The 21,342-nt window shown below is 48.2% G+C and overlaps 1 protein-coding gene across 5 annotated transcripts in view; it reads left to right on the forward strand.

Moving 5' to 3' along the window:
- The window catches only part of RAB11FIP3 (RAB11 family interacting protein 3), a 91,298-nt gene that overhangs the window by 65,472 nt on the left and 4,484 nt on the right, over positions 1–21,342 (forward strand). For 3 of the 5 annotated variants that reach the window (XM_036460133.2, XM_045570310.1, XM_036460134.2), the window contains 7 exons: positions 2,867–3,078; positions 5,938–6,087; positions 7,249–7,383; positions 10,462–10,497; positions 15,530–15,623; positions 16,745–16,848; positions 19,898–20,038. In XM_036460133.2, the coding sequence (XP_036316026.1) occupies positions 2,867–3,078; positions 5,938–6,087; positions 7,249–7,383; positions 10,462–10,497; positions 15,530–15,623; positions 16,745–16,848; positions 19,898–20,038 (872 nt within the window). The remainder of the gene's footprint in view (positions 1–2,866; positions 3,079–5,937; positions 6,088–7,248; positions 7,384–10,461; positions 10,498–15,529; positions 15,624–16,744; positions 16,849–19,897; positions 20,039–21,342) is intronic. The other 2 variants (XM_036460136.2, XM_045570311.1) reach the window with 2 other exon arrangements.

A 21,342-nucleotide genomic window follows, 5' to 3' on the forward strand; every position in this document is an offset into this window, starting at 1 on the left:
AATCAGCTCTCTCTTGCACAACCCCCACTGGGGATGTGCCTGCAACCAAGGTACATGCCCTTGACCAGAATCGAACCTGGGACCTTTTAGTCCGAAGGCTGACGCTTTAACCACTGAGCCAATCTGATTAGGGCTAATTAGTATTTTTTTTTTAAGTATTTTTTTTTATTTCAGAGAGGAAGGGAGAGGGAGAGATAGAAACATCAGTGATGAGAGAGAATCATCGATCAGCTGCCTCCTGCATGCCCCCTACTGGGGATCGAGCCCACAACCTGGGCATGTGCCTTTGACCAAAATCGAACCTAGGACTTTTCAGCCCACAGATGGACATTCTATCAACTGCGCCAAACAGGCTAGGGCAGCACATAATTGAATTTCATTTCCATAGCCTGGAACATATATAATAGGTATTCATGACGCCTTTTTGAATTTTTCTTTTTTTTAAATTCTCACCAAAGGGTATGTTTTTATTCATTTTTTTAGGGAGAAGGAGAGAGAAAATATCTGTTGATGGCCTCTCATACCCATCCTGATCAGGGATTGAACCTGCAACCTGGGTGTGACCGGGAATTGAACCAGCAACCCTTTGGTGCACCAAATGATGCCCAACCAACTGAGCCACCCTGGCCAGGGCTTCATGGTGACTTTTCTTTAAAAAAAAAAAAAAAAAAAAAAAATTTTTAAAGAATAGTTTATTGCCTGGCTGGCGTGACCTAGTGGTTGAGCGTCGACCTACGAACCAGGAGGTCATGGTTTAATTCCAGGTCAGGGCACATGACCAGGTTGTAGGCTCAGTCCCCATTGTGGAGCATGTAGGAGGCAGCTAATCGATGATTTTTTTCTTATCATTGATATTTCAATCTATATATATCTCTCTCTCCCTTTCTCTCTGAAATCAATAAAAAAAGTAAAAACAAAAAATACACACACACACAAACACATATATATTTTTTTTAATAATAGTTTCTTGATTGTAAGAGAGAAAGAAACATTGATGTGAGAGTATGCCCCTAACCTGGAGTCAAACCAGTGACCTTCTGTTGTATAAGACAATGCCCAACCAACTGAGCCACACGAGCCTGTGCTTCATGGTGACTTTTTAAATTAAAATGCATATTCTTGAATACTAATTCTTAGGTATAAATAATTCTAATGCTGGAAGTCACAAAATAGATGATTGTTCTGAGATATACCATGTGTTGAGATGCTTTATATATTTTTTAAGTATAATTATTAACTATAAAGATTTCTCCAGACTTGGCCAGTATGCATACGCTTAGTTGCTTGAGCACCATCCCATACACCAAAAAGCCTCCAGTTCAATTCTGATAAGGACACATGCCTGGATTCAAGCTTGATCCCCAGTATGGGGGCTTGTAGGAGGCAATCAGTTTCTTACATCGATGTTTCTCTCCCTCTCCCGTCCTCTTTCTTAAAAAAAAAAAAATATATATAATATATCTATATCTATCTATCTATCTATATATATATATATATATATATATATATATGCATGCTACCTAATAAAAGAGTAATATGCAAATTAACCATCACTCCATGCAAACCATATCCACCAGCCACACCCACCAGCCAATCAGAGTGAGTATGCAAATTAATCCCAACCAAGATGGCTGCAGCCACAGAGAGCAGTTGGGAGGCTTGTGTTTCCCTGACAACACAGGCCCCTCGCCCAGGCTGCCCCACACCCCAAGGGAACCCCCACTCTGATCCAGGACACCCTTCAGGACAAATCAACTGGCCCCCACCTGTGCACCAGGCCTCTATTCTATCTAATAAAAGAGGAATATGCAGATTGACCATCACTCCAACACACAATAGCTGCCCCATGTGGTCAAAGATCCTGCCCCCATGTGGACACAAGATGGCCACCACAAGATGGCCAGCAGGGGAGGGCAGTTGGGAGGCACCAGGCCTGCAAGGGAAGGCAGTTGAAAGGGACCAAGTATACAAGGGAGGGCAGTTGGAGGCGATCAACCCTGTAGAGGAGGGCACTTAGGGGTGGCCAGGCTGGCAGAGGAGGGAAGTTGGGGGCAAACAGGCTGTCAGGGGAGCAGTTAGACATCAATCAGGCTGGCAGGGGAGTGGTTAAGGGGTGATCAGGCTGGCAGGCTGGTTAGGGGCAGTCACAAAGGAAGGCAGGCAGGCGAGCAGTTGGGAGCCAGCAGTCCTGAATTGTGAGAGGGATATCCGACTGCCCAGTGGGATTGGGTCTAAATGGGCAGTCGGACATCCCTCGAGGGGTCCAGATTGGAGAGGGTGCAGGTTGGGCTGAGGGACATTCCCTTCCCTGTGCACAAATTTCATACACTGGGCCTCTAGTATATATATATATTTAAAAAATTACTTCATTAGTTTCTGTACTTGGACATAGTGCCTATGTTTCATTTTAAAACAATATTAAATTGTTTTGTAAGCTAATGTTTCTGCTTAGAAATATAGCAGGGACTTTTTTCATGTGTGAGAGCTACCCCCTCCATGTGGTCATTTTGACTTCCGCAGAAGCAGTATGTTACGTTTGGTGTTGGGTTTTTTTGTTTGCTTTGTTTTGTTTTCATTGTATTTCATTTTTTTTACAGAAAGGAAAGGAGAGGGAGAGTTAGAAACATCGATGAGAGAGAAACATCAATCAGCTGCCTCCTGCACACTCTCTACTGGGGATGTGCCTGCAACCAAGGTATATTTGACCTTAATCAGAATCGAACCTAGGACCCTTGAGTCTCAGGCTGATGCTCTATCAACAGAGCCAAACTAGTTAGGGGCGGTATTGGGGTGTTTTGCACCAAATGTCACACATGGACATTGTTATCTCCAGGTGCCAGGACTGACTCTTGGCACTCTCTTTTAGGCCAATGAGGTAACAGACAGCGCATACATGGGCTCCGAGAGCACCTACAGCGAGTGCGAAACCTTCACCGATGAGGACACAAGCAACCTGGTGCATCCTGAGCTACAGCCTGAAGGGGACGTGGATAGTGCGGGCGGCTCAGTCGTGCCCTCTGAGTGCCTGGATGCCATGGAGGAGCCTGGCCATGGTGCTCTGCTGCTGCTCCCAGGCAGGTCTGTAACCCACCGCAGCACGGTCTGGATATTGTGCGTAAGATGTGTCTGATGGGCAGATTCGGTTCATGTAGGGGTGTAAGTCAGAGTGGCTCAGAATCATCACAGGATGTGGGAGAGAATGTGGACCCTGCAGAGTGGCCCTGAGCCACTCCTGGTCACAGCTGGCTTCCCTGTCAGCTGTCAGGAGATGCCCCTCCTGCTGACAGCACATTATAGTGGTTACAAATGCTGCACAACTTCTTTGGCCACAGAAGTAGAAATTCTAGGAGAAAACATTAACTTGGTCTTTGGATTTTCCAGGAATTGTGATGGAAACCAGTCAAGACACAACATTCAGTAAATGTCTTCTGGCAGGATCTTAGAAACTCATCTTCGTGGCATCCCTAATCAGACCTCCTGTTTGCCCAACCGCTCCTGGTGCCCAATGCATTTGAGGAGCGGTGAGAGAAAGGGGAAGGGTAGGAGAGGTGCCCGTGGCCCATGTGGACCTGAATGACAGCTTGTGGTTTCCCCTCTGCTACTTAGGAAGCCACCATGCTTAGCAACCTTGGAAGTGGTTGGGTTTTATTTTCAGCTTATTTTATTTTTTGTTTGGTCCTCACAGAATTTTTCATTTTTTTCCTCTTTAATTGAAGTATTATATAATGACATGCAAGTGTACCTGTCATAACAGTACAGACATGCCACATAGGAGACCTTCCAGCTCCCCAGCAGGTGCCCTGGCTTTTTTTGTTGTTGTTGTTAATCCTCACATGAGAATATTTTTTCCATTGATTTTTTTTTATATCTTAGAAGGGAGGCAGGAAAAGAGGGAGAGAGAGAAAGGGAGTGAATCATTGGTGTGTTGGTGTGAGAGAGACACAACAATTGGTTGCTACAGGGGTCGGGGATCAAATCCAGGTACAAGCCCTTGACCTGGAATGGAACCCACAATCCTATGCTCTATCCACTGAACAGCACTGGCCAGGGCTGCCCTGGCTTTTTGTTATTGTTAATCCTCACCGGGGATATTTTTTCATTAATTTTTAGAGATAGTGGAAAGGAAGGGGAGAGAAAGAGAGAGAGAGACATCTTTATGAGAGACAGACGTTGCCTCCCACATTCCAGGATTGAGCCTGCAACCAAGGTATGTGCCCTTGACTGGAATCGAACCCACAACTCTTCAGTCTGCGGGCTGGTGCTCTACCCACTGAGAAAACCAGCTAGAGCCACCCTGGTTTTTATTATTATTTTTTGTATTTTATTATAGGTTTCAGAGAGGAAGGGAAAGGGGGAAAGAGAGAGAGAGAGAGAAACATCAATAATTACTGAGAATCATTGATAGGCTGCCTCCTTGCACACCCTCTACTGGGGATAGAGCCTGCAACCAGTATGTGCCCTTGACTGGAATCCAACCCAGGACTCCTCAGTCCTCAGGTCTTATCCACTGAGCCAAACCAGGGAGGGCTATCCTGGTTTTTTAATGGCAGGATTGCTCTTTCTGGTTTTATACCTTAAGATTGAAATACCTTTTTAAAAAAATACATTTTATTGATTTTTTACAGAGAGGAAGGAACAGGGATAGAGAGCTAGAAACATCAATGAGAGACAAACATTGACCAGCTGCCTCCTGTACACACCTCACCGGGAATGTGCCCACAACCAAGGTACATGCCCTTGACGGAATCAAACCTGGGACCCCTGAGTTCACAGACGGACGCTCTATCCACTGAGCCAAACCGGTTTCGGCAAGATTGAAATATCTTTTACACCTGACTTCTTTCCCTTCATATTGCAGTTATGAGATTTATTCATATTTTTATGCACAGCTATAAATCATTTACTTTATTAGTAGAGCATTACATTGTATGAATGTGCTGCAGCTTTTTAATTTAATGTACTTTGGTTTTATGACTGAAGCTGCTGTAAACATTACATGTCAGTAGTGCATCTGGAGCACACATGTTCAGTTTTAGAAGTTATTTACTTACTGGTGGCTACAGTCAGGGCTTTAGTAGTTAACGGGCCAGTGCTGTGGGTTCTGGTTGCTCCCCGTCCTTGGCAGCACTGGCACAGCCCGCTTTCTTCATGTTGGCTTTCTGGAGTACATGGAGTACAATATTGGTGTGGGATCGCTCCTACTAGCATTTCCCAGGAGCCTCATGAGGATGAGCACCTTTTGTATCTTTCCTTGCCTTTATGCCTATTTGGAGATCCTCTTTTGTGAAGTTGCTGCTCATGTCTTTTACCCGTTTTTTAAACCGTTTCTGTAAAAAGCCAGATAATACAACTTTTTTTTGGCTTGGAGGCCATCTGGTCTTCCTGGCTGCTGTTCACCTGTGCTGTTGAAGTGCAGAGTGGCACATAAGTAGGTGGGATTTGATCTCTCAACGTCTGTCGGTCCTGGGGTCTGTCTTTTCCGTACTGATTTGTAGTAGTTCTTAATATATTTTAGATGAGTCCCTTAACCTCTGTGTGCTTTGCAGATATCTTTTTCTTTTTTTTAATAAGAGAAAATTTATTTAGAAAGTCACAGAGGTATAAGTGAGCCCTAGAAGAAATGGGCTCAGGAAACAAGTTACAGCAAAAGAAGGGCCTTGGAGCTTAGCAGAGACAGAGACAGAGACAGAGGTCCATTTCTGTTATTTTTCTTTTTTGTGTATGATGTGAGGTAGGAATAATTTTCTCCACTTTGATATCCAAACAACTCAGCCTTATTCTGGAAAGATTCCTCCTTCTTCCTGTGCAGGTGTCACCTTGGTCCCGTGAGGTGCCTACATCTGAACTCATTTCTGCTGGAAAGCGCTCGTCACACCTTCGGTTCTAGGGCTGTCATGGCCCTGAGCACAGTGTGTCTTTTCTGTTTTGCCTTTTCAGATCCCACCTCCACAGCCAGTCTGTCGTCACGGTGATAGGTGATGAGGAGCATTTTGAGGACTATGGTGAGGGCAGTGAGGCAGAACTGTCCCTAGAGACCCTCTGCAATGGGGAGCACGGCTGCGGAGACCCTGCTTTTCTCACCCCCAGGTAACGCACCCCTGGAGCACACGTCCTCCTCCCGCTCACCCATAGTTAGTTGTGGGGAAGTTTCCCCTTTTGGTTCATAAATTGGTAAAAGAGAATTTGTTGCATTCATTGTAATATAACTAACATACACATTCAAAATTTTATTTTTATGCCTCAGTGAAAGTTAGCTGAAGTTTTCCTCATCCACTTATATCCCCAGATTGCTCCACGTATCTGAGGCTTCAGCTGAACCACATGGCACAGAGCCTGTGTTGGCACACTCAGCTTTGTGGGTTCCTTAGCCACTAGTTGTGATCTCATTATGGTTGGTAGCTGGCTTTGAGGGTAGCTATATGAATGTGTGCATGTATGTATAAGAGAACATGTAAGTTCTGCTCTGTTTTACGTTAGATCCTCAGACCTTATTCTTCTTGTAGCTAAAAATATGTACCCTTTGACCAACCTCTGCGGGAGCCTTGAACATCACAACCAATTCTTTGATTCATTTCCTTATAATTATCTGACCTCCCCAAACTGTCTGGAAAGTTCTGGCTTTGCACTGAAATATCTAAAGGGTGAGATTCACACTATGGAGCTGGCTACTCTCAGCTGTCCTTCCTGGAGGCCCTGGGAGAAAGCCAGCACTGTATCCAACAGGCAGTAGGGGGCGAACCTGCAGCCCAGGTACGTGCCCTTAACCGGGAATTGAACCCAAGACCCTTTGGTGCGTGGGTCGACACTAACCACAGCCATACCGACCAGGGCTGCTATTGGTGATTTTCAGAGTGTATTAAAGCAGTTATAGTATAGTAAGTAAAACCTACCTGGAGACATGCTTTGCGCTCGCTTTGATGAGTGCTTAACCAAGGAGGAAGCAGAGTGTGCAGGCACTTCCTTCTTGTTAAGGGTACTTGATGGGCCACTTTGTTTCCTCTGAGCACCTGAGCAGGAAGGAGCAGGTGTGTGGCTGAGCCCCCTGCAACGTGACCTGGTGTGTGTCATGAATCATAGATGACGTTGAGGAGGTGGGTGTACAACAGTCTGAAAGTTAAGAGTCAGAATCTTCCACAGCCAGTTACCTGACAATATGCTTTTGCCTGGCCAGTTCTAGCCCTGTGTGGAGTCACAGGTAACCTGAACAGTCCTCGCTGTCTCCTGAACTGACACTTCTTGTCTCTCTAGCGCCGACCCGCTTGCCACAAAGCTACACAGCATCCTCACTGATGAGGCCTTTGAGTTTTACTGTAGCCAGTGCCATAAACAAATCAACCGCCTAGAGGATCTTTCGGCTCGCCTGAATGATCTTGAAAAGAATAGGTAACTGGTGTAGAGCCTGGCTCTGTGTTCCAGGGTGAGGGCACTCTTGTCCACAGCTGCCCCTGGCTGGTGGTCCTGAATTGAAGATGAGCATGCAGACGCCGGACTGTTCCCTAGCCCTGCCCCCGCTCCCTGCATGCGCTGAGCCTGTTTGGTGCCCTTCACCCTACTTGCTCCTGTGCATGCCGCAGCCTAATCAGCTGTTTGGGAGGAAACGAGGGAGGAGACAATCTTAGATGCTATGTATCCTGCGTAAGGAAGTCCAGCTCATGAAAGTTTGTTCTTAGAGATACTTTCTTCATTTTACTGAAAGATTTCTTTAATTGGGAGTCACCTGAAACAGCATGGGAAATTTAAAGTAAGATTTGGTCTTTCAAAATATTTGCAGTCAGCTTTCAGGAATGTTGTTTTAAATCAGGTACGCAGTCTCTAGGTGAGCCCCTTTCCTGAACTTGCTTTCATAAGGCTGCCTCAGACACCGTTTCCAGAAGAATCCAGCTTTGCTGCCCTGTTTTTAAAACAGGACCCCAGCATGTACCGCTGCTCCCTGCCCTCATGAGTCTGTTCTCCTCCATCTCCTGGCTCCAGTTTGTGTCAGACCATTTGCTCCCCTTTCGTCCCCAATACCCAGTCCCAGCTCAGGTCACAGTTTTAGGAGGAAACAGATCCTTTTGCTGGTTTTTCACAACTTCACAAGCTCCAGTTACAGAAAACATTTTTGGGTACTGACATGCCCATTAAGCTTATTGTTGACTTAGCCGGTCATATGGGCAAACCCCTGGGTGGGCTACTTGGTGTGTGCTGATGAGGGCTGTGGGCTCCCAGGCAGTAATCCAGGGAGCTTTTTGGAGAAGGGCTGGAAGGTTACGTAAAGATGGGCAGACATTTGAACTACCCTGATGGTTTCAGCATGTTTAGAGTAGTCTTCTGAAAACCACTTACACATCCAAGGAGCCTTCCCTTTGGGCCTCAGCCAGTGCCAGCTAGGTCTTTCTGGTGGGTCCTCGTGACCTTGGCCCTGTTGTACCTGCTGTTCTGCCCCTAGTTCCAATTCCAGTGAGTTTTACATCTTGGACACTTTTTCTTTTGTTCTGTGCAACATGCCAACACAGGCTGGAGTCCAGCAAGTGCCCAGTTAGGTGGACCCCAACATCGTGGCCCATTGGCAGCTTCAGAAGGGAGCCTGGTGGATCCCCAGCAGCACTGATGAGAAATGGGAAGTGTTCTTTGAAAAGTGCCTTCCAGGCAGACTTGAGAAAATGTGATGTCTTGTGATCCCAAAGATCCACTGGCCTGTTTAGGGAAAACCAGTTTAACCTCTGTGTGTTACATGGGTGCTCTGGTGAGAGGTCATTTATCCTTTTCATGTGAAGACTTGCCTTCCTGATAAGTAGGTTCCAGTACAGGTATGACATCTCTTATTCTCTGAAGATTTTTGACAGAGAAATTATTATTTACTTTTTAAAAATATATTTTATTGATTTTTTTTACAGAGAAGAAGGGAGAGAGATAGAGAGCTAGAAACGTCGATGAGAGAGAAACATCGACCAGCTGCCTCCTGCACACCCCCTACCGGGGATGTGCCCGCAACCCACGTACATGCCCCTGACCGGAATCGAACCTGGGACCTTTCAGTCCGCTCTACCACTGAGCCAAACCGGTTTCGGCCAGAGAAATTTTTTTTTCCCATCTGGAGACTCTGTCCCAGGACTGCCATGGTCACTTCTGCTAGGCTTTCTGGGGCAGATAATAAACTCGGACACGTGGATAGTATGGCCAGCAAATTTAGTGGGGTCTCACCCCGTTTCAGCCACCCATTCCCTAAGAAAGACTCTACCAAGGTTGGTTAATATATCATTAAAGTTATTATGATGAGGACACAGCTGTCAGTCATTTTCCCCTAAACACTCAAAGATATCTGAGTCTTGCATGTTGCTGTCCATGGAATTGCCTCCAAATAAATGTATTTGGTCATGGTTTGTGGAAGATAAAAGGCGTTATAATCCAAACTATATGTGGAAGCTTTGACATCAGATACAATTTCTACTCGGTGAGCTTCAGAAGATGCTGATAGCTATCATATTTTCCAGGTACCCAGGAGCCTCTGTAAAAACAATTAATTTTACAGAACTGTTATAGATATCTGCTTTACCCAGAGGCATATTTTCAAATTATAAACCTAGTCACTAGACTGCCAGTCTACTCCCTGAGAGTGTGGTTAAGTTATGCCTAACTATAATATAACAAGGGGTCAGCCAGTAAGAGTAGAGAGAACTTGGAAGAATGTAAGAATAGCATCTATATGGAACAGCCAGCCACCCACCTCACCCAGGGCTGACCCTGCCGTAGAAGGTGTAGCCATGGCAAACTGGATGGCAAGTAAGCCACTGTGGTGCTTCACAGATGGGGGGCTGTGAGAGGCGACGTTTTTGGGATCTACCATCTAGAACTTGCTGGAAATCTGCTCTCCGGCTGCCAGGAAAGCTATTCGTTGGGAGGAGTCTCACCAGTACTTTGCTACAAAACTGCTGTAGGATGTGTCAGGAGAAGCTGCTGGGCATTGGGTGCTGCTGGGTGCTGGCACCAGGGAAGCTGTCCAGGTGGGATTTCAGAGCGTGAAGTATTAGTGCCTAAGTTAAATTGATGACAACACTTTGCTGTTACAAACAGGCCCATGTTAAGTTTCATGTGGGGGCCCACTGTTTGGAGGGTAATTTGCTCCAAAAGCATTTGGGATGTGGCATTGGCCAATGGCTTGGATCCAGTGCAACCAGCTGGAGGGTCGACACGGGGGTCGGCCTCTGAACTGAGGTCCGACTGTGGACCTATTGGAAGTTTCTTGGGGCATGAAATAACAGTTTGCTGAGTCCCTGACAAGCCCCTGAGATTGCTCCCATGTTCCTGAACGTTTTGCTGAGTGGGCCTTTCTATGCATGGAGCTGGCCTGGCAAGCACGGTGCTGCATGCCTATGGACGCACCCCCATCCCCATATCTCTTCAGCCCGAATTTCCTGTTTCCTCCCGTTCCTCCCTGTCTGTTCTCTGACACGATTTTCCTGTTTATTTTGATTTGCACAGTCCAACGAAGCGGCTCTCCAGCAAGAAGGTGGCAAGGTAGGAAACCATTTGTTATTTATTGAGATATTCTTCTGAAATGTCTCATTAATTATAGCTCTTTTCAAAAACATGTTTAGAAAATGCTATGTTCCAATGTATTATTATTATTTTTAACTTTTGAAAGTTGCTTTTCATGGTTTGAGACTAAAAATAATTCAAGATGGATTGTCAAAATAATTTTCATAGCTGTGGATTGGGACCTGAATTTGTGACCAGAAAGTTTATGTTGAAAGTGTGTGACATCCCTTCTGTTTTATTGAGTATTTACCAACAAGGTCCAGAAGGGGGCCGTATCTCCATGTCTGCTGTAGAGAGAGTCTATAAGGGGCCTGATTTCACAGTCAGAAGATCTGGATCTGCCTTTTACATCCCCTGATTCCCCAGGGTTAGAAGAGGAAGGAGATGTGCCTGATTCTGGGTTTCTAAAGAACATGTTTCTGTGGTCATTTCTTCATTCTTCAGTTTTAGATACTATTTATTGGCTTCCTACAGTGAAAGATGACAGCATATACCTTTATCCTCTCCCCTTCTATGCTAATTCTGAAAACAATTTTCACAGGATTTATAAGAATTCTCTATAGGAACCATGTACTTTATTTCCTTTTTAACACAAGTCATTGTTTCTCCTGGAGTCAGTGATTGTCTTCATGTTTTTATTTGCTTCATCTTTTAGTTATTTATTTTTAAGTAATATTTATTCTAAATTTTCTCAACTCTTTTTAAATTTAATTTAATTTTTAATTATTTTTTTCTCTTTTTATTGATTAAAGTATTACATATGTGTCCTTATCCCTCCACCCCCACCCTCACTCATGCTCTCAGCCCCCTGGTGTCTGTGTCCATTGGTTAGGGTTTTGTTTTGTTTTGTTTTAAATATATTTTATTGATTTTGTACAGAGAGGAAGGGAGAGAGATAGAGAGTTAGAAACATCGATGAGAGAGAGTCATCGATCAGCTGCCTCTTGCACACCCCCCACTGGGGATATGCCCACAACCAAGGTACATGTCCTTGACCGGAATCGAACCCGGGACCCTTCAGTCCCCAAGCCGACACTCTATCCACTGAGCCAAACCGGTTTCGGCTAGGTTTTAGTTTTATTGTTGATGCTAATACAGCTGTTCCCACTCCCCACCCCTCCCCCCTGCCTATCTCTGCCCAGCCCTTATGTCATCTTCAGTGCTGCTCTGCCCAGCCCTCTCTCAGGGCCACGAGGCAGCCCTGGGCCTCCTGGCCATTCCCTCCCAGAGCCTCTGCCCTTTGCACAGGTGTGTGCAGGCTGCATTGCTGTGGTCCTGTTTCCCCCACACACTTTTGGGATCGAGATATTTGTTTCAGGTGTTGGATCATCTCACTCCCTGATAATGTCTTCCTTTTTTTTTTTATCTCCATTTTTTTGTCCAGCATATATTCTTGTAGCATGTTGGAAAAAGAGGTACCCAGCAGATAAATCCCCCCCACCCCTTACCAGGAGATATGTTGAGACCGTGCTAGATATTGTACTCTTACAGTTTGGCTTAGCGTAGACGTCAGGGCTGTAAGTGATTTCCCTTTAGAGTGTTTTAAGGCGTTGCTCATTGCCTTCTACTAGGACTGCTGCGGCTAAGAGGTCGGATGCTTTCTCATTTTCCCTCTCTGGGGGCTTTTTAAGATGTTTTCTTCTTTGTCCTGGTAGTGATCAGTCTTGTGAGTCCTTATTCCCATTACTTATGCTGGGCTGTATGAAAGGTGTGCTGTTTCATTGTGGAAGCTTCTGTCCCTTAGTTTTGGGAGCTTTGTCAGCCTGTTTCTCTGACAGTGCTCTCTGTTCCACTTCCTGCTTTTTCTAGGACTCCCGCTTGTGGCCCCACATGCCTCTCTCTACTCTGGCTTTGTCTCCCATGACCCACATGCCACCAGCTGTTCCTCCCATCTCTTCCTGGGTTCTCATCTGGGCTCTGTCACTCTAGAGGTCTCTCTCAAACAAGTGGGGGCACACTCTCTGTGCTTATTGAAGTGGTTGCTCACAGCTGGCCAACATGTGGTGTGGGCAGGCCCCTGTGTCAGTAGGTTTTTTCTCCAGCCAGGCTGGCCTGTTCTCACAGAGTGAACTCTGCCTGGCTGCCAGCTGCCAGCTGCCAGCGTTAGGGGAGCTGTGCTGGGCCCACCGTTTAGTTTGCAGACTGGGGGTGCATTCTGTTTGTAAGCCCTGTGTCCTGAGGTCAGGGCTGCTCCTGGTCTAGGACAGTCCTTTTCAAGGGTGCGGTAGATGCCGCCCCTCCCACCCTCTATGTTCATCTCTAGGCCCCGTTCTCAGGGCTGTCCGGAGGAAGCGGCTGGCTCCAGTGTCTCACTGGCTGGCTGTGGCCCTCCTCTGCCCTCCAGTGCCCAGGACATTTGTTGCTCTTTTTTCCACTGATTGTTAGAGAGAGTGGAAGAGCGAGGGAGGGATTGGAAGAGCGACAAATTGATTGGTTGCCTCCCATACACACCCTGACCAAACCTGCAACCTTGACTGGGAATCCAACCTGCGACCCTTTGGTGCGTGGGCTCTAACCACTGGACATCTCTTTTCTGATGCCATTTTCTCTTCTGTTCTCCTTGTCCTTGGGCATGTAAACATTTGTGTGTGGTGTTCTCTTCTCTCCTCTATCATCGTGAGGTCTTAGGATCCAGAGTAAGCATAGCTGCCTATCATCAGTTCACTTCCATTTGTTTTCTCACATCACCCCTTTCAGAAAAGCATCCAAGTTTTTAAGGCTATAATCTTAATTCCAAACCACACTGTATTACAGTCTTAACACCACTTTCATAGTTTACCCCAAAGAGGCTACAGCTAGTAAAACTAAGGAAGGTAAAAATCGGAGTCATCTCCTCAGCCTCCCACCTCTGGGACACTGGGGGCCCCTGGGTTGTTGAGGGCCCAGGCTGCCTCGACGGTTGGGCTTTGTGTCTGCTCCCTCCATGAAACACCCTCTGAGAACTTCCTTTTCCTTCACAGCTACCCTTTGGTATAGAAAAGCTCAATCTGCAGGAATGTGCACTTAGAGTTTACAGAGGCATGTTTTGTGGTCGGTAGATGCAGTTTTAATCTGCTGCTATTTTGCTCTTAATACCACCACCAGAATTTAAAGAAAACTCAAAATAACTGTTGTAACTTCACTCTTCACAGTGTTTTAGCCCTTTTCACGTGGCAGTGTGGCTGGAGTATGGGTTTTGGAGCCACCAGCTCTGGCCTCTGTGACCTGACTTGTATCTAACATGGATGGAAAGGGCTCTGGGGTCAGTGTGCAAGCGACAACCGCAAAGCACTGGCACAGAGCCAGCCTCAGGACCAGAGGGAGCGCCAGTGGCACTGCCTCAGAGCAGAAAGCAGGTTTTGACCCTGAGTGTGCTGGCACCTGCCGGGCTTTACCTGCCTCCCTTTGGGATGATCAGGCATTTCCCATAGTCCCCTCTCCGGGGAGGCCTCCTAAGTAGGGTGGGTTTAAATAAACAAGACCCTCACCCACAGTGCCAAGAAACCTGGCCTTTCCCCGAAGCAGCCACATGCTGGGGCCGCACGCTGGGTACTTGGGGACTGGGTGCCACCTCCCAGCCCTAGGTTCAGCTGTTCAGAAGTGCCGTGAGCCCCTAGTAGGAGCTCAGGATTGTGTGACAGGCCCTAGGCCATAGCCCCTCCTCAGCATGGTCTCTGAGTCTGTGTGGGCAGCTTTCTATCTCAGGATTGGCACCAGGAGCTTGTGTTTGGGGTCAAAGTCACTGGAGTTTGAGAACACCAATTGGACAAGAACATGGTGGCCCTGCCCTTAGGGTTCAGTGACCTTCAGCGAATGAGATGAGATCCAGGAGGTGTTCCTGTGTCTTAGCTTGGGCACATTTAAGGGACTCGTGGTCCCCAGGGACGAAGATGCCCTTCTTTTCTGTTCCCCTTAGAACATTTTTGGAGTCAAAAAAACTTAAAGAAATGTACAAGCTAAGTCAGCACTAAAAAGGAAATAGAAGGTGATACGTTTTATAAAGATAATGTAGAAAATTTCAATGTGATTTTTAATAGTATATTTTTGAATCCTTACCTTGTGCTATGTCCTTATCGGAGCTGTTTATATATTAAAAACCTCATTTAAACCCCATAATAGCCTGCAGATCCCCATTTTATAGGAGAATGAGTTTCAGAGAGGGTGAGTAGCTTTTTCAAGGTCACACAACTGAGTATCAGACTGACAACTTGGAACCTGGCTCAGTATATGCAGACTCTGTCCAAATGCTCTGAGAGTTTCACAGGCACCAGGTAAATAACAGCTGATCTAGTATCACCACAACTAACAAGATCATCTCTCGGGTGACTTTGAACATATATTTGCTGAGTACTTGCTAAGGTGCCAATGGCTGAGGACTGAAGCAAGGAGCTTCAAGAGTGTGGAGCCCCAGGGGTTTCCACAGACAGCCGGGGCTCGTGTCACCTATGTCCTAGGTTGCACGCCACCCAGCATGGCCCACATGGCTGGAGACCTGTGCCCACTGGAGCCAGGTGCTTGGAGCTGCTCTGGCAGAGGGCTGTCGGGCCTATATGCCTTTCCCAGAAAGACACCACCCCCCAAGTCTCTCACTGTTGCTGCTGTTGGAAGTACATTTGAAGTCAGATATTAAGATACATGTAGGTGACGTTGTGTGTAAAAGTCATGGACCCGAATTAGTATTTCATGGGCCAGTGGAATATGAGATTATATCGTATCTCAGGGAGGAACCACGTCGTATTTTATTATCCAAGTACAAAGTACCCTTGCCCCATCAGCTGGTGAGAGAAGGCTGGGCTTATCAGGCTCCAAAGAGCAGCAGGAGGACTCTTTGAACACAGAGTACAGCTGGCTTACTCTAGCCCCTCGGTAATAGTGTCCTGCCCAGAGGTCCCAGGCTGCTGGGATCTGCTTTTCAGACTGACCTAGAAATGCTCATATTTGAAGAACTTGCCTTGGTCTCTCACGTCGTCTTTCCTCTCTTCGTTCTGGTGAAAGACTTTCTCTGGACTGGGCTGTTGTTTCTTTTCCACAGGCACCTGCATCAGTCAGGGGCTCTGACCATGGAGGCCCTGCAGGACCCTCCCCCAGACGCCGTGGAGGGCATGGAAGAAGACATTGCGGACAAGGTAGGCCCTGGAGGGGGACACCAGAGGACACCTGTGGACAGGAAGGTCCCAGTCTCACGACTTATGCTCAGGGTGTGGACCCACATTGGGGTGTATTTGTTGAGGGGACCAGGCCTCATCCTGGCAAGCAGAGCACATCAGTAGTGACAGCACCACAGAGTTAATTAATTTGACCCTCTGCCAGCCCTGCCCATCTCTAGCATTTCACATGCAAAGATAGAGGGGACTGAGGCGATGGGAACAGAACAGTGAGCGCCAGTGGCTATCAGCCCATATTTGTAGTGTCCGCTCAGGGTGCACTGACTCAGACCCAGCTCACCAGGGCCATGGAGGCAGGATTTGGGGGCACTGGAGGTTTTGGGGAGGAGGGCACTCGCCCAGCAGTGACGGCAGAATTAAACAATGTGTAGAACGGGCTGTTCCCTGAGAGAAGCCTGCTAAATGGGTTATGTGGGGACAGACCCATACTTCATGAGGACCAGCTTCAGAGAGAGGGGAAGAGGAAAGTGGCAGCACCCCTGGGGCTCCACACTCTGGAAGCTCCTTGCTTCAGTCCTCAGCCATGGGCACCTGAGCAGGTACTCACCTCTTTCTGTCCCCCGTCACCTCCTTCTATGCCCTTCACCCCATCCTGTACCCTCACTCCATCCTGTCCCCCCTCTTCACCTCCTCCTGTACTACTCCCTCACCTCTTCTGTACCCTTTCCTGTCTCCCCTCATCTTCTCTCTGTAGCACCTACAATATCTACTTTGCAGGTCTCAGTCTGTTTATCACCTGTTAGGCATCTGTCTCCTATCTTGTCAGTGAGCTCTCTGAGAAGAGAGGTACCAAATCTTGGGGCCTTGCTGTTCTCTGAGTCCCCTGTCTTGTGATGTCTCCAAGGGCTGGGGCTGGCAGAGAGCAGATGCCCACGAGCCATCACAGATCCATCACAAAGGCACTGTCGGCACCTCAGGCCTCTCCAGGTCACCGGCTAACATCTGCACTTGTAGTTTTGAGGCCAGGGAGTGTCCCCGTCCATACTGACGCCTGTGGGGGCCGTTCTGCCTCATTTACGGGGAGAGTCTCCATAACAACATAGACCCAACTGGAGCCGAATGAAAACTGTCTTGCTCCCAAGGTTGTCTACCTGGAGAAGCGCGTGTCAGAGCTGGAGAAGGACACCGCTGCCAACGGGGAGCAACACAGCCGCCTGAGGCAGGAGAATCTCCAGCTGGTGCACAGGTGAGCAGCTGCTGTGCAGAGGCTGGCTCTCACCTGGAGCTGCCCTCCATCCTGCTGCTGGGAGCCAGCCCAGGGGATGGTGCCGGGCTGCCTTTTGAGTGTGGCTTCGACTTAGTACTGTCTCCAGCCCATGTAGGGCCTCAGAGGAAAGAGTGTGGAGAGAGTGCCGCCTCACCCCTCCCTCAGGAGCAGCTGAGGCCAGCACCCGCACTGCCTGCACAGAGTGCCCGGGGAGGGAGCCTGATCTCAGGGGTGGCAGAGGCTACAGGTGAGAGGAGCATTCTGGGTTCTAATGTGAGGCCCTGGCTTTGTCCCACTCTGAGAGCCCATCCAGGGGAAATAGTATTAACTACAGGCCTTCGGTCCTGGACACGGGCTCCTTGGCTTTGAGAGTTGCTGTGATTTGCTCACTCCCCTCACATCATCTGGTTCCATCTTTATAATCCCTGTGAGGCAGATACTACTGTTCCCATTTTACCAAAGAGGAAACCAAGGCGAGGAAGATCACATGATTGCCAGGGCCTCCGACAGCAAGAGGGGCTTTGGGAGTGAGAGCCAGTGCCTTCAGAGCCCTTTGCTTTGGAGGCATGACCTGTCCTCACAGATCCTTCGCCATGGAAACCAGCAGGAACCGCTGGACACATGGTGGGATGCACAGTCTGATTCTGATAGTGAGGGTATAGATGTGTGAACTGAGGAGAAACTACTGTTACTACCCACTCCTGTTGTGCAGACTTTATAGAGTACCATGTGAGTTTCAGTAGTCACTCTGTGTAACCTCATGCTGCTCGCAGCAATGTGCTTGTGCGGAGTGTGAGAGGGGAGCGTGGCCCAGAAGCATCAGCTGCCAGGCCGGGCTGCACAAGTGCATCTGGTGTGGAAGCCAGGCAGAGGAGAGTCCCGAGGGGCCTGGGAGGCAGGCAGCATGGTGTGTGGGATCTCCACAAGAGGTCCCCCACGCCGGCTGCCGGAGCCGAAAGCTGGCTCTGCCACACACTCCGGCTACAGGCAAGAAGAGCCCTGTTTTCGAAGCCTTGTTTTCGCACCCAGGACCTGAACAGGTGGACTCCGAGTGCTTTAAATAGCATGGGACGTAGGCCCACACACTCCCATGGCATTCGCATCATAGACTCAGGGTTATGCTTGGTTCCTGTCGTAATGCTTTCATCCTGGATGCTACTGATGACACCACTTTATTTTCTTTTGATTCTCACCCAAGGATATTGTTCCATTGGTTTTTAGAGAGAGTGGAAGGGCGGGAGAGGCGGGAAGAGAATAACATCGATATGAGACACATTGATTGATTGCCTCCCACATGCCTGGGGCTCAAATCTGTAACCCAAGTATGTGCCCTTGACTGGGAATTGAACCCATGATCCTCTGGTGCACAGACCAATACTCTTATCACTTAGCCACGCCAACCCGGGCCACATCACTTCAATGGAGTTAAAACGAGCTCTGTTGTGCAGTCAAGAGCCTCTGGGGGTTTTCACAGGGGGCGGCCGCAGTTCCTGCAGGGGTTTCTCTGTGTTGGCCCCGCTCCTAAACAGCGTGCTTCTGATGCCGTCTCTTGGCGTTGAATTCCACATGCTGCCTCTGCCTTTGGTTCTTTATTTTCTGGGTTCCCCGTTTTTTTTCATATTGTGAGGATATCACCCACTGTTGCCTGGGAAAGGGTGCATAGCAACAGGTCCTTTGAGACCTTGCACATCTGAGACTGTTTCACCTGCACTGACAGCGGGGCCGAGGCTGGGATTCTAATTGGAAGTAGGTTCCCTGAGAGCCTGATGGCCCTGCTGCCTCCAGCCTGAACTGTGGGTGGGATGCCTGGCCCGCTGTGTAGCCTGTTCGCATCCTCAGCACGAGGCTTCCTGCTCTTTCCTGTGCTGGGCCCGTGCTTTTCAACCTTTAAACCTGGAACGAGTGCCCCTCAGCTTCAGGAAGATTTCTAGAATTTCTCCAGTGTCTTTACTTCTCTCGTCTATCTGAACCTCTATTCCTCAAATATTAGACCTTCTAGACCTTTCCTCCCATGTCCTCGACTTTCCTGTTCTTTTCCCCACCTCTATGTAATACCCTTTTTTGTCTCCAACTCTTCTATTAATTTAAAATGTTTCTCATATTTTTAAAAATATATTTTTATTGATTTCAGAGAGGGAGAGAGGAGAGACATAGAAACATCAATGATGAGAGAGAATCATTGATAGGCTGCCTCCTGCATGTTCCCTACTGGGGGAATGAGGCCCACAACCCAGGCATGTGCCCTTGACCAGAATCGAACCCAGGATCCTTCAGTCTGCAGACAGACATTCTATCCACTAAGCCAAGCCAGCTAGGGCAATGTTCCTCATGCTTTTAATTTCTAAGTTACTTCTGCCATCTGTTCCTTCTGGGACATCACCTCTGTTTTGTGGATGTGGAACTTAGGTCTGTTAGTTACACACGGTGTGCATTTCCTCTGAGGTCCTTTTGTTGTTTGGCCACTCTGCGTTAAAGCTCTCCTGTGATAGCTGGGGGTCTTTGGCCATCCGTTTTCTCTTAGGTGTGAGGCCCAAGAAGCAGACGAGAAGCCCTGTGTGCAGGGACAGCTTATGGGCTCCACGCCCCCCGTGGGCAGGGCCTGGAGCCCTTCTCTTTGGGATGGTCAGTTTCTGTCTCCTGACATAATGGTCTGGGAAAGGGCCAGGGCCATGGTCCCCATCTGAATATTCCTTTGTTCATGTGTTCTTGATGATACCTTCCCTTATCTCTGCTGATGAAATGGGTGGGTGGTTTGTACACCAGATCCTGGTGTGTCAGTGCAAGGGACATTCAGGGACTTGTGCCCATCAGGGGGTCTCCGGTCCACATGCAATTCTTAGTGTGGGGGGAGCAGAGACTGGAGGTGGCGCACCTCCTGCTTCAGACTGCCCTTAGCTCTGGAGCTGTAGGGGGAAAGTCTCACCGCCTCCTGTCCCTCTCGAGGCAGGGCAGCTCTCCCAGGGTCCTGGGCGGCATCTAGCCCTGGTTGGAGGGCAGACCGTCTCACCTCCTGCCTTGGCCTTCACAGAGCCAATGCCCTTGAGGAGCAATTGAAGGAGCAAGAGCTGAGAGCTTGTGAGATGATTCTGGAAGAGACGCGGAAGCAGAAGGAGCTCTTGTGCAAGATGGAGAGAGAGAAGAGCATTGAGATCGAGAACCTGCAGGCCAGGTAGGCAAGGCTGCCGCAACTCTCCAGAGGAGTCAGTGAGAAAGTGAAAATGAAAAGTGGGTGCTTTCATGAATAACGGCCCTACCCTCCCACCCAGGAAGATACAGGGACTAGGAGCAAATTTTATTTTAGAAAAATTGGAAAATCTACGTGGTGAAAACTGTAAAACTACCGAAGGCCACAAAAGATCTAAATTCAAAGAATGACCATAGATATCAGTTTCTCTAAATCTATCTCTAGTTGGATATTATCTCTGTCAAAGTATCAATCTTTTTTAAGGCAACTTGACAAAATTAAAATTACCTTTATGCCTCTCTGGAGGCATAAGCCTTGCATGAGTCAGGAAAAGGAGGGAATAGAGAGAGATGAGCACCTTGTACATAAAGCATACCTTGAAGGAGGTGCAGCAGTCCTGTGCTGCTCGGCCCTCAAGCTAGAGCAAATGACACACGCTCATATTACGCATGTGAGTGCTGGTTCTGTGAAAATACTCTTTGTACAGATACTTAGATGTCTGTCCGCAGAAAAATGGTCACCTTAGAGTTCTCTTCCATTCTCACTCCCAGAGCACCTCCACTGGTTGTCCATTGAGCCTACACAGCCAGGGGGCCCTGCTGGCCACACCAGATAGCAGCATGGAGGGGCACATGGTGGATGGGGTCTCATGCCGCAGGAGTGGTGTCACAGCTTCTTCTGGCCAAACTTGCTGCCTGCCCTGTGCACCTAGGGTCACTGGCTCTGTGTGCCCGGACCTCATCAGCCTCCTGCAGCTCCCTGGGAGTGTGATGGGGGACAGAGGAGGCTTGTGGTTCTTGGGGGGCTGCTCAAATCCTCAGAAGCCCTTGCGGCCCTGGGTCAGCACCCTAAGGTCAGGGGCCTCCCCAGCATGGCCTCGGCCCATTATGGTGTATAGGAAGACACCCTCAGTGAGGGGGCTTCAGAGCAACTTAGTGGTGAGGACGACTGGATTATGGAAAGGAACCAGGGGTCCTAGAGGAAGGGCTGTGTTTATGGCCGGGACAGGGTAGACCAGCAGAGCCTAGAGCACCTTGCGGTGCCAGAAAGCAGGGAAGTGCTCATACAAAAGCATACACACAGTGATGGGTGCGTAGCCAAGGACACAAGCCAGCTGAAGGTCGAAGGTGGGACAGTTTGAGCAACACACGACTGCTGACACCACTGGACCACAACCCAAAGTGTAACTAAACGTGACGGTTGGCAAACAGGGAGAAGACACTAACCTTCCTCACAGAGGAGGAATTACAAATAATACATGGAGACCCCCTTCCCAGGGGTGGCGCCGA

This window comes from Pipistrellus kuhlii, unplaced genomic scaffold (assembly GCF_014108245.1).
Source record: "Pipistrellus kuhlii isolate mPipKuh1 unplaced genomic scaffold, mPipKuh1.p scaffold_m20_p_31, whole genome shotgun sequence".
In the NCBI taxonomy this organism is placed as follows: Eukaryota; Metazoa; Chordata; class Mammalia; order Chiroptera; family Vespertilionidae; genus Pipistrellus; species Pipistrellus kuhlii.